At 49.6% G+C, this 12,256-nt stretch overlaps 1 protein-coding gene and 3 long non-coding RNA genes across 4 annotated transcripts; 1 reads left to right on the forward strand and 3 right to left on the reverse strand.

The window, feature by feature from the left end:
- The first annotated feature begins 364 nt into the window (after positions 1 to 364).
- On the forward strand, positions 365 to 4,382 carry LOC146019768 (uncharacterized). Its single transcript, XM_083152311.1, has 5 exons — positions 365 to 672; positions 2,207 to 2,467; positions 2,552 to 2,888; positions 2,964 to 3,272; positions 3,381 to 4,382. Exons 1-5 carry the CDS (start codon positions 463 to 465, stop codon positions 4,046 to 4,048), a joined length of 1,785 nt encoding a protein of 594 aa, XP_083008437.1. The 5' UTR covers positions 365 to 462; the 3' UTR covers positions 4,049 to 4,382.
- A 2,069-nt stretch (positions 4,383 to 6,451) lies between these two features.
- Positions 6,452 to 7,231, reverse strand: LOC146019769 (uncharacterized). Its single transcript, XR_014450669.1, has 2 exons — positions 7,139 to 7,231; positions 6,452 to 6,616 (listed from the first exon to the last, which is right to left on the reverse strand). It is a non-coding gene; the product is annotated as an uncharacterized LOC146019769 (long non-coding RNA).
- Positions 7,232 to 8,323: 1,092 nt separating this feature from the next.
- LOC146021360 (uncharacterized) lies at positions 8,324 to 9,650 on the reverse strand. Its single transcript, XR_014450883.1, has 6 exons — positions 9,534 to 9,650; positions 9,310 to 9,449; positions 9,086 to 9,225; positions 8,865 to 9,004; positions 8,641 to 8,780; positions 8,324 to 8,559 (listed from the first exon to the last, which is right to left on the reverse strand). It is a non-coding gene; the product is annotated as an uncharacterized LOC146021360 (long non-coding RNA).
- Positions 9,651 to 9,995: 345 nt separating this feature from the next.
- Positions 9,996 to 10,784, reverse strand: LOC146021361 (uncharacterized). Its single transcript, XR_014450884.1, has 4 exons — positions 10,650 to 10,784; positions 10,427 to 10,566; positions 10,206 to 10,345; positions 9,996 to 10,121 (listed from the first exon to the last, which is right to left on the reverse strand). It is a non-coding gene; the product is annotated as an uncharacterized LOC146021361 (long non-coding RNA).
- Between the last annotated feature and the right edge of the window lie 1,472 nt (positions 10,785 to 12,256).

Raw genomic sequence — 12,256 nt, forward strand, 5'->3', positions numbered from 1 at the left:
CTGCACCTTGCACCCCTCTTGGGTTCGCCTCGCCCCTAAGTGTCATTTTCACAAAATTGCCTGTTTGGGGTTTTTTTTATTGTGGATCATGTGTGGGTGCCATGTGCGGCCATGCTGCATGCTTGTTTGGGGTGCTGGAGTGTTGTGGTGGGTGCCCTTCATGCTTTGGGCGTGGTCGTGAGTCCCCATTTTAAAATGACTGCAGCCAAAAAAAAGGAAAAAAAAAAAAAAACCTGCAGCCATTTTAAAATGGGGGCCCTGGGTCACGAACATAGCATGTCGGGATCCCCCCCACTACACCCCAGCATCCCTGACAAGCATGCCTGCACCTTGCACCCCTCTTGGGTTCGCCTCGCCCCTAAGTGTCATTTTCACAAAATTTTCTTAAGGTAGGTTAATTGCACAGTAAAGGTAAAAAAATGTAAATTAATATTGCTATATCTGTGTTTATATTCCACAGGAATGTCTCATCGGACAAGGACCGTGGAACCCCTTTCCCCTCTTCTTTCTATTTCAGGTGAGACGAGTCCAGTGGAGATGACTACAAGGGAGGAAGATGGTGATAGGATATCCACAAGTAACCCTGGCCGGCCGGTGCAGGACGACATGGAGCATGGAGATCGAGAAGGAACACCTCAATCAAGACAAACAACTAAAAGGAGAAGGACACAGGTAACTTCTTTAAAACTTGATGAATAGACAGGTTTCGCCACAACGCACTAGCGCGTATTTTACCCTAAAAGTGGGCGCCGGGACCCATTAAACAGTGGCCACCGGACGCCGATGACTGTAGGTTTTATATATTTTGCTGCCGCTGCGCATCACGAACCCTGCATGAGAGCAGGTTAACTTTTCAAACTCTGCATCCTAAGTCCACTCTGCTGTTGAGAGCAGTGGGGAGGGGTGGGGGGTGGGGACAGGATAGGATGCTGTAACAGCCGCTCTCAGCAGAGTAGATCTGCGCACTGTCAGGGTGGCGGGGTAAAGGATGATGCAAATGTGACTTAGATCAGCGTGTCAGCTGGTCCAGTCCCCCGCCGCGTTGATAGCCTGCTCACCTACTCTGCTGACCCCCCCCCCCCCCCTTGGCAACCAGTGTGAAGATCCCGGGATCATGCAGCAGCGCAGCGCGACTTAAGCATCACGCAGAGCCCCGGGGTCACTCCTAGTTCCAAAGATTGCACAGGAATAAACAATAGCAAAGATACCAAAGTATTACCTTTATTTTACACACGGGTTCTACATGTAAAATCAGCATTTAAAGTCTATATACATTATATACAGAAAGGTCATCAGTATTATTCACGTTATCAGAACCTTACCATGTTATCCTTCAGATTAACATCAGATGGCCAGGACACGCTAGTCCACAACTCCCAGCGCTGACGCTCGGACACTTCTCTGCCTCTCTCTCCCTGCAAACACCCACTTAAATCCCAAAGGCACCCCTCTCCACCACCCTCTGGAATTTTTAACCCTTCCTATGCTGGGTGCGGTTGCATGATATATAAAGAGGCCCTTTGATCCCTGAACCAAAAAATATACACAAACTAAACAGATTCTAATCTAAGCTTTTGGTCGCTTCTAGCCGGACCATTTGACTCTAGATATACAGTTATATTCTTTAGGTATTAAGCATTCGGGAAGACTGCCATAATTAACTTCATTGTAGCAAATCCCTTATTCATGCTACCATCACAGTTTACTAACAACATAACCAGGAGGCAGTGACGTAACCACGGGCAACGCTTATCCTCCCAGTTTCTCTTGTGTTCATAAAACGCTCTTCTTGCCTTCATATGCATATGTAGCAGTATGGGATACAGTATACAAAGCTTAGGGAACATATTACAGCCATTTACATAACATGAGGGAATATTTCCCTCCAGTAGCACACATACTCATCCTAATTGAATAACCTGTTTGGATTATTCAGTATAACATCCTATTATTGTCCGACATACAGCCCTGTGATGTCCCCTATATACAGCAGTCTGGGGAACCCAGCTCAGATATGAATACAGTCCGTGATAATTTCCGGTTATCGCCGGCATTTCGCAGTTCTCTTTGCTGAAACGCAGAAAGATGCAGGAGAACAACATATGACGGAAAGGGGCGTGGCCAAATACTTAATACATCATGAAGTTAATGTTTAATATATGCTAAATCTATGTGTAATTTTGCTGACACTGTTTGTTTTTTAAAGGCTACAGACAGAACACTGGACGAACAACCCAGTGGTTCTGGGGTCCAACCACCCGTAGCGAGAAAGAAACCTGGCAGGAAAAAAAAGGTTCCCCTAGACCAACTTGCCGAGGGAGAAGAAGAGAGCATCCCGTTCACTACTGCAGAAAGCAACGTGCTGGTTGAAATGGTCCACAAGTTCTATGACCAACTGTGTGGACAAAGAAGACAGGAAACGAGCAGTAGAGAGCGTAAAAGAATATGGGCCTCGATTGCAGAGAAGGTTCATTGCATTATTTTTTTTAAATAAATCCATTTAAAAAAGTGCATTATTTGATTGTTTATAATGTGATGTTTTGCATCTTAGATTACAGCAGTGAGTGGCAACGTCAGGTCGATCGACAAATGCCACAAACGATACAATGATTGTCGACGGCACACAAAACGGAAGATGGGCCAAGTCAGGCAACATATAATTGAGACTGGAGGCGGACCACCATTACAAGTTTCATGGCAGCCGTGGGAACGAGCCATCCAGGAACACATGAATCCAATCATGGTGGAAGGTGTTCCAGGCTCTGTGGAGTCCAATGTCCGCAGAGCAGAAGTGTTGAATGCTCTGGAAGCGCAAATTCCACCTGCGCAACGAAGAAGACGGAAGACAACACCTGCAGAAACAGCACCTTCGCAAACTCAGGAGCAGGGTAATTATTTGTACTACTTTGCTCTCTCTAAAATTATTTTGCAATGTTCTAAAATGTATATTCTCATTTCAACAGTTGTCGTTGCTGAAGATCGGACAGAAGACACCCATGTAAGCCAACCGGCTGAAGAACCGTCAACACAGGAAGAGACCATCACCCTGGATCTGTACTCGATCAGTCAGTTTGAATCGTCCATTCAAACAGAAGACACCTCTCAAGGATTTGAAGACAGCAGCTTGCAAACCCCACTGGGTGAAGAAGGATCTACAGCAAGTGGAGGATTGGCCCATCAGCTTCCAAGTTATCATCATTCCATCCAGGACATCGAGGAAGCGTCTGAAGATGAGGAGGAGGTGGATCCCACCAGACCACCACTGATGGATTGTAAGCTTTTGCCATTTGTTTGTAACCTTGTGGTTTTTTTTTATTTTTTTAAAGATTACATTGTGTGGAATTGATAAAATTTATTTATCTTGTCCTTTTTTTTTATAGCCGGAATGCAGCTCGTGGAGGACATCCAGAGAGAACAGGCTCCAACGCGCGTCCATAGAGTCCGGCAATTGGCATCTGAAATAGAAGATCATCAGAACCAGTACCGGATCATGATGGAGCAGAGGATGACAGCCATGGAGAAGCATCTTGAAACACTGGCCACAACGATGTCCGACATCGAGCGAAGACGCCAGGAGGATTGGGCCGAAATAGAGCGAAGACGGCATGAAGACTGGGTGGAATCCGAACGCCGACGTCGAGAGGATAACCAGGTGATGATGACCGGGATCTACAAGTTGGTTGAGAATGCAGCGTGTCAACAGGAGACCCTGAGACAAATTTCCACCTGCCAGACACAAATTGCGGCAAGCTGCATGATGATCGCCAGTTCCCTGCAGCAGAGATACAATCCGGACAACGTGGGACAACCAGCGAGAGCCACCCCTTCACCGTGGATGCCACCATCTTCATCAAGTCGGCATCAGGAGCCTGCGCATCTCCAAACATCGTGGGCTGGATCTTCTCAGGCATACCAAGGCTACGCTGGAATGTATCCACCTCCTCCACCCTCCAGCCAAAGACCAAGGACGCCACCACATCGCACATCTCCTGCTCGAGCTTCAACCGCCCAAAGGCCGGGACCGGCGGAGGAGGACCCTGCACAGTGAACACGGTCGTATATTTCCATTTATTTTACATGTTGTTTGTTTTTATGTTAATATACAAAGCTTTCTTTTCTCCTACTTTCAGTTTGTCTTTTCTTATGATTATTTAACCCTTGCAAATTTTTTCTACAGCTGTGTTCACTAAGGAGTTGGGCGTAACAGTTATGCAATGCATGCGCGTGCATGCATTGATAATTGTTGGGAAATGATGAAAGCTCCTTACATATGGTGGATGTAATAATGGGCCATAAAAAGAGCAATCTGATCCCACATTTCTACCCTTGTAATGCAACCTTTAAACCATTTGTTAATATTTATCAAAATTACACCCAGTGCAAACACCTTTTTTTTTTTTTTCATTTTTTCAGGGTGCAGTGCATTGGAAATTGATTTTCAACTCCTAAAATCCAAAACGGGGAGAATGCCAAAGCTACATACCTATTGGTGAGTAATACCCAAGTGCACCCTCTAATCTATCTTGTCCCCAAATCTTGTCCCTTGTGTTAACGCACAGACCAGGCGCATTTGAAGTGTGGCTGGCTTGTGCGTTACCACAACGCTTACTCTGCATCCGGTGCCCACAACTTGCAAGTCACATCTTGTCCCTTGTGCTAACGCCCAGACCAGGCGCATTTGAAGTGTGGCTGGCTTGTGCGTTACCACAACGCTTACTCTGCATCCGGTGCCCACATCCGGTGCCCACAACTTGCAAGTCACATCTTGTCCCTTGTGCTAACGCACAGACCAGGCGCATTTGAAGTGTGGCTGGCTTGTGCGTTACCACAACGCTTACTCTGCATCCGGTGCCCACATCCGGTGCCCACAACTTGCAAGTCACATCTTGTCCCTTGTGCTAACGCACAGACCAGGCGCATTTGAAGTGTGGCTGGCTTGTGCGTTACCACAACGCTTACTCTGCATCCGGTGCCCACAACTTGCAAGTCACATCTTGTCCCTTGTGCTAACGCACAGACCAGGCGCATTTGAAGTGTGGCTGGCTTGTGCGTTACCACAACGCTTACTCTGCATCCGGTGCCCACATCCGGTGCCCACAACTTGCAAGTCACATCTTGTCCCTTGTGCTAACGCACAGACCAGGCGCATTTGAAGTGTGGCTGGCTTGTGCGTTACCACAACGCTTACTCTGCATCCGGTGCCCACAACTTGCAAGTCACATCTTGTCCCTTGTGCTAACGCACAGACCAGGCGCATTTGAAGTGTGGCTGGCTTGTGCGTTACCACAACGCTTACTCTGCATCCGGTGCCCACATCCGGTGCCCACAACTTGCAAGTCACATCTTGTCCCTTGTGCTAACGCACAGACCAGGCGCATTTGAAGTGTGGCTGGCTTGTGCGTTACCACAACGCTTACTCTGCATCCGGTGCCCACAACTTGCAAGTCACATCTTGTCCCTTGTGCTAACGCACAGACCAGGCGCATTTGAAGTGTGGCTGGCTTGTGCGTTACCACAACGCTTACTCTGCATCCTGTGCCCACATCCGGTGCCCACAACTTGCAAGTCACATCTTGTCCCTTGTGCTAACGCACAGACCAGGCGCATTTGAAGTGTGGCTGGCTTGTGCGTTACCACAACGCTTACTCTGCATCCGGTGCCCACAACTTGCAAGTCACATCTTGTCCCTTGTGCTAACGCACAGACCAGGCGCATTTGAAGTGTGGCTGGCTTGTGCGTTACCACAACGCTTACTCTGCATCCGGTGCCCACAACTTGCAAGTCACATCTTGTCCCTTGTGCTAACGCACAGACCAGGCGCATTTGAAGTGTGGCTGGCTTGTGCGTTACCACAACGCTTACTCTGCATCCGGTGCCCACATCCGGTGCCCACAACTTGCAAGTCACATCTTGTCCCTTGTGCTAACGCACAGACCAGGCGCATTTGAAGTGTGGCTGGCTTGTGCGTTACCACAACGCTTACTCTGCATCCGGTGCCCACAACTTGCAAGTCACATCTTGTCCCTTGTGCTAACGCACAGACCAGGCGCATTTGAAGTGTGGCTGGCTTGTGCGTTACCACAACGCTTACTCTGCATCCGGTGCCCACATCCGGTGCCCACAACTTGCAAGTCACATCTTGTCCCTTGTGCTAACGCACAGACCAGGCGCATTTGAAGTGTGGCTGGCTTGTGCGTTACCACAACGCTTACTCTGCATCCGGTGCCCACAACTTGCAAGTCACATCTTGTCCCTTGTGCTAACGCACAGACCAGGCGCATTTGAAGTGTGGCTGGCTTGTGCGTTACCACAACGCTTACTCTGCATCCGGTGCCCACAGCTTGCAACTCACATCTTTTCCCAAATAGGTTTTTGATACCAATTACAAAACTTTGCTCTCCTTTTTTGCAGGTTATACCGACGGTAAGGATGAAGAATTGACACCGGGAAAGTCTTTACCATGGTATTAATTTATTTCGGAATTTAACATGTGAAAAAAAGTTAAATAAAGTTTTTCAAATATATTGACTGCTTTCTTGCTTCTGAATGTTATTAAAAAGGTATCAGATGAGTATTATTCCATTTTTCAGTTGTGAACCATTTTCTTTTGAAACGACTGAAAAAAATGATAAAGGGTCAGTGTCAGATAAATATTAAGGTTTTTTTTTTTATTTTACATGCATACAAGCTAGGAGTTTCCAGATTGGTGCCGGTTTACACCAAGTACTTTTTGGGTTTATATTTCACTGATACTCCTATTTCTAAGCTTTTCCTTAAATATGTCATTCTTGCCAAATACACCTAAATAGATTTCTGATGGTGTCTCAGTGAAATATTGGGAGCAATCCCCGCCATCTCATAACAGTAGTGATTGATCCAAAAAGCGAATTTCTGGGCCTATTACAGGGTGATAGTTTCAGAAAGCAAATGATTTTGGGAGAGTGTTCCCATAGCTTAGATAACTTAGATTTGACCATATAATTGATTGATTTATCACTATTTTCAATAGTTTAAAAACTCTACCAAAATCAAACACAAACTCAAGCTAGCTATATTCCATTTGACATGAACTGGTTTCATGGACGAGAGGTAAATAAACATGTAAAATTTATTGATGAGAAACAACATTACTTAACACCTTGCACGCACATGACAGGTACAGCCTTTGGTCCTGCAGGTCTTGTTCACTTTAGGGGTTCACCCGCTGGAGACTTCCCCGTCCAGAGACCAGCAAAAGAAACTGCAAAGAAGAAAGAAGGGGTTAATGATCGGTGACTGTCTCCTATAGCCTCCCACCACCAGTCCCCCACGTAGTTCCATACTCACCCCAGATTTGGTTTTAATGAATGTGCTCGCACATGACAGGTACAGCCTTTGGTCCTGCAGGTCCTGTACACTTTAGGGGTTCACCCGCTGGAGACTTCCCCGTCCAGAGACCAGCAAAAGAAACTGCAAAGAAGAAAGAAGGGGTTAATGATCGGTGACTGTCTCCTATAGCCTTCCACCACCAGTCCCCCACGTAGTTCCATACTTACCCCAGATTTGGTTTTAATGAATGTGCTCGCACATGACAGGTACAGCCTTTGGTCCTGCAGGTCTTTTTCACTTTAGGGGTTCACCCGCTGGAGACTTCCCCGTCCAGAGACCAGCAAAAGAAACTGCAAAGAAGAAAGAAGGGGTTAATGATCGGTGACTGTCTCCTATAGCCTTCCACCACCAGTCCCCCACGTAGTTCCATACTCACCCCAGATTTGGTTTTAATGAATGTGCTCGCACATGACAGGTACAGCCTTTGGTCCTGCAGGTCTTTTTCACTTTAGGGGTTCACCCGCTGGAGACTTCCCCTTCCAGAGACCAGCAAAAGAAACTGCAAAGAAGAAAGAAGGGGTTAATGATCGGTGACTGTCTCCTATAGCCTCCCACCACCAGTCCCCCACGTAGTTCCATACTCACCCCAGATTTGGTTTTAATGAATGTGCTCGCACATGACAGGTACAGCCTTTGGTCCTGCACGTCTTTTTCACTTTAGGGGTTCACCCGCTGGAGACTTCCCCGTCCAGAGACCAGCAAAAGAAACTGCAAAGAAGAAAGAAGGGGTTAATGATCGGTGATTGTCTCCTATAGCCTCCCACCACCAGTCCCCCACGTAGTTCCATACTCACCCCAGATTTGGTTTTAATGAATGTGCTCGCACATGACAGGTACAGCCTTTGGTCCTGCAGGTCCTGTACACTTTAGGGGTTCACCCGCTGGAGACTTCCCCGTCCAGAGACCAGCAAAAGAAACTGCAAATCCCGCTGCTTATAGGTCCCTCCAGAAATTATCAAGCAGGAATAGGCTGCGGAAAATAAAAAGGGGTTAGTGACACCTCACAGGGCCCAAACCCTCCCCTCCTTCCCCCAGGGGGTGCGATACTCACCGGGTAACTGCACAGTAGCCCATGGGAAAGGCATCACGCACCCACACCTGCCAGCAGCCCTCACACATCAGGGGTTCATCCGCTGCACACAGGATCCAGCTGCTTGTAGGTCCCTCCAGAAATTATCAAGCAGGAATAGGCTGCGGAAAATAAAAAGGGGTTAGTGACACCTCACAGGGCCCAAACCCTCCCCTCCTTCCCCCAGGGGGTGCGATACTCACCGGGTAACTGCACAGTAGCCCATGGGAAAGGCATCACGCACCCACACCTGCCAGCAGCCCTCACACATCAGGGGTTCATCCGCTGCACACAGGATCCAGCTGCTTGTAGGTCCCTCCAGAAATTATCAAGCAGGAATAGGCTGCGGAAAATAAAAAAATGGGGTTAGTGACACCTCACAGCGCCCAAACCCTCCCCTCCTTCCCCCAGGGGGTGCGATACTCACCGGGTAACTGCACAGTAGCCCATGGGAAAGGCATCACGCACCCACACCTGCCAGCAGCCCTCACACATCAGGGGTTCATCCGCTGCACACAGGATCCAGCTGCTTGTAGGTCCCTCCAGAAATTATCAAGCAGGAATAGGCTGCGGAAAATAAAAAGGGGTTAGTGACACCTCACAGGGCCCGAACCCTCCCCTCCTTCCCCCAGCTGGAGCGATACTCACCGGGTAACTGCACAGTAGCCCATGGGAAAGGCATCACGCACCCACACCTGCCAGCAGCCCTCACACATCAGGGGTTCATCCGCTGCACACAGGATCCAGCTGCTTGTAGGTCCCTCCAGAAATTATCAAGCAGGAATAGGCTGCGGAAAATAAAAAAATGGGGTTAGTGACACCTCACAGCGCCCAAACCCTCCCCTCCTTCCCCCAGGGGGAGCGATACTCACCGGGTAACTGCACAGTAGCCCATGGGAAAGGCATCACGCACCCACACCTGCCAGCAGCCCTCACACATCAGGGGTTCATCCGCTGCACACAGGATCCAGCTGCTTGTAGGTCCCTCCAGAAATTATCAAGCAGGAATAGGCTGCGGAAAATAAAAAAAAGGGGTTAGTGACACCTCACAGGGCCCAAACCCTCCACTCCTTCCCCCAGGGGGAGCGATACTCACCGGGTAACTGCACAGTAGCCCATGGGAAAGGCATCACGCACCCACACCTGTCAGCAGCCCTCACACATCAGGGGTTCATCCGCTGCACACAGGATCCAGCTGCTTGTAGGTCCCTCCAGAAATTATCAAGCAGGAATAGGCTGCGGAAAATAAAAAAAAGGGGTTAGTGACACCTCACAGGGCCCAAACCCTCCCCTCCTTCCCCCAGCGGGAGCGATACTCACCGGGTAACTGCACAGTAGCCCATGGGAAAGGCATCACGCACCCACACCTGTCAGCAGCCCTCACACATCAGGGGTTCATCCGCTGCACACAGGATCCAGCTGCTTGTAGGTCCCTCCAGAAATTATCAAGCAGGAATAGGCTGCGGAAAATAAAAAAAAGGGGTTAGTGACACCTCACAGGGCCCAAACCCTCCCCTCCTTCCCCCAGCTGGAGCGATACTCACCGGGTAACTGCAAAGTAGCCCATGGGAAAGGCATCACGCACCCACACCTGCCAGCAGCCCTCACACATCAGGGGTTCATCCGCTGCACACAGGATCCAGCTGCTTGTAGGTCCCTCCAGAAATTATCAAGCAGGAATAGGCTGCGGAAAATAAAAAAAAGGGGTTAGTGACACCTCACAGGGCCCAAACCCTCCCCTCCTTCCCCCAGGGGGAGCGATACTCACCGGGTAACTGCACAGTAGCCCATGGGAAAGGCATCACGCACCCACACCTGCCAGCAGCCCTCACACATCAGGGGTTCATCCGCTGCACACAGGATCCACCTGCTTGTAGGTCCCTCCAGAAATTATCAAGCAGGAATAGGCTGCGGAAAAAAAAAAGGGGTTAGTGACACCTCACAGGGCCCAAACCCTCCCCTCCTTCCCCCAGCTGGAGCGATACTCACCGGGTAACTGCACAGTAGCCCATGGGAAAGGCATCACGCACCCACACCTGCCAGCAGCCCTCACACATCAGGGGTTCATCCGCTGCACACAGGATCCAGCTGCTTGTAGGTCCCTCCAGAAATTATCAAGCAGGAATAGGCTGCGGAAAATAAAAAAAGGGGTTAGTGACACCTCACAGGGCCCAAACCCTCCCCTCCTTCCCCCAGGGGGAGCGATACTCACCGGGTAACTGCACAGTAGCCCATGGGAAAGGCATCACGCACCCACACCTGCCAGCAGCCCTCACACATCAGGGGTTCATCCGCTGCACACAGGATCCAGCTGCTTGTAGGTCCCTCCAGAAATTATCAAGCAGGAATAGGCTGCGGAAAATAAAAAGGGGTTAGTGACACCTCACAGGGCCCAAACCCTCCCCTCCTTCCCCCAGGGGGAGCGATACTCACCGGGTAACTGCACAGTAGCCCATGGGAAAGGCATCACGCACCCACAACGGCCAGCAGCCGTCACACATCAGGGTTTCATCCGCTGCACACAGGGTCCAGCTGCTTGTAGGTCCCTCCAGAAATTATCAAGCAGGAATAGGCTGCGGAAAATAAAAAAATGGGGTTAGTGACACCTCACAGCGCCCAAACCCTCCCCTCCTTCCCCCAGGGGGAGCGATACTCACCGGGTAACTGCACAGTAGCCCATGGAAAAGGCATCACGCACCCACACCTGCCAGCAGCCCTCACACATCAGGGGTTCATCCGCTGCACACAGGATCCAGCTGCTTGTAGGTCCCTCCAGAAATTATCAAGCAGGAATAGGCTGCGGAAAATAAAAAGGGGTTAGTGACACCTCACAGGGCCCAAACCCTCCCCTCCTTCCCACAGGCGGAGCGATACTCACCGGGTAACTGCACAGTAGCCCATGGGAAAGGCATCACGCACCCACACCTGCCAGCAGCCCGCACACATCAGGGGTTCATCCGCTGCACACAGGATCCAGCTGCTTGTAGGTCCCTCCAGAAATTATCAAGCAGGAAGAGGCTGCGGAAAATAAAAAGGGGTTAGTGACACCTCACAGGGCCCAAACCCTCCCCTCCTTCCCACAGGCGGAGCGCTACTCACCGGGTAACTGCACAGTAGCCCATGGGAAAGGCATCACGCACACACACCTGCCAGCAGCCCTCACACATCAGGGGTTCATCCGCTGCACACAGGATCCAGCTGCTTGTAGGGCCCTCCAGAAAGTATTAAGCAGGAATAGGCTGCGGAAAATAAAAAAAAGGGGTTAGTGACACCTCACAGGGCCCAAACCCTCCCCTCCTTCCCACAGGCGGAGCGATACTCACGGGATAACTGAAACGTAGCCTTGGGATAGCAGCCACGCAACAACAGCGGCAAACATCCACAACACTGGAAAAGAACCGTAGAAAACCGAAGGAACAACGGCAACAGGCCAAAACACTAACGTGCCCAAACGGAACTCTAGAAAACATAAATTAATGAAAAGTGTTAAATATCATATAACTAATCAAACAAGCAACACACTTTGGACTACAAATACTCACATTGGGCAAAATATGACCGGATGAGTCGAGCTCTCGCATCCACTCGTTCATTCATACCGGCGAGCAAAGCTGTTGAAAGGTCCCCATGCCGGAAAACCGCAGCATCCACGGTCACCGGCAAACGGTTTGCAATGCAAATGTTGTGTAAAATACAACAAGCATTAATTATGCCGCAAACCTTTGCCGGTGAGTATAAAAGGGCTCCGCCGGTCATGTCTAAACATCTAAACCGGCTTTTAAGGACACCGAAGGTTCGCTCAATTACAGCCCTCGCTGT

The sequence above is a fragment of the Crinia signifera genome, chromosome 7 (genome assembly GCF_055691185.1).
Source record: "Crinia signifera chromosome 7, ASM5569118v1, whole genome shotgun sequence".
Taxonomy (NCBI): Eukaryota; Metazoa; Chordata; class Amphibia; order Anura; family Myobatrachidae; genus Crinia; species Crinia signifera.

Excerpts from the sequence above, each read along its gene's own strand:
- LOC146019768 (XM_083152311.1), top strand. The coding sequence starts at position 463 with ATGTCTCATCGGACAAGGACCGTGGAACCCCTTTCCCCTCTTCTTTCT. Across the intron at positions 673-2,206 it reads CTAAAAGGAGAAGGACACAG|GCTACAGACAGAACACTGGA; the intron begins GTAACTTCTTTA and ends TGTTTTTTAAAG. Across the intron at positions 2,889-2,963 it reads TTCGCAAACTCAGGAGCAGG|TTGTCGTTGCTGAAGATCGG; the intron begins GTAATTATTTGT and ends TCATTTCAACAG.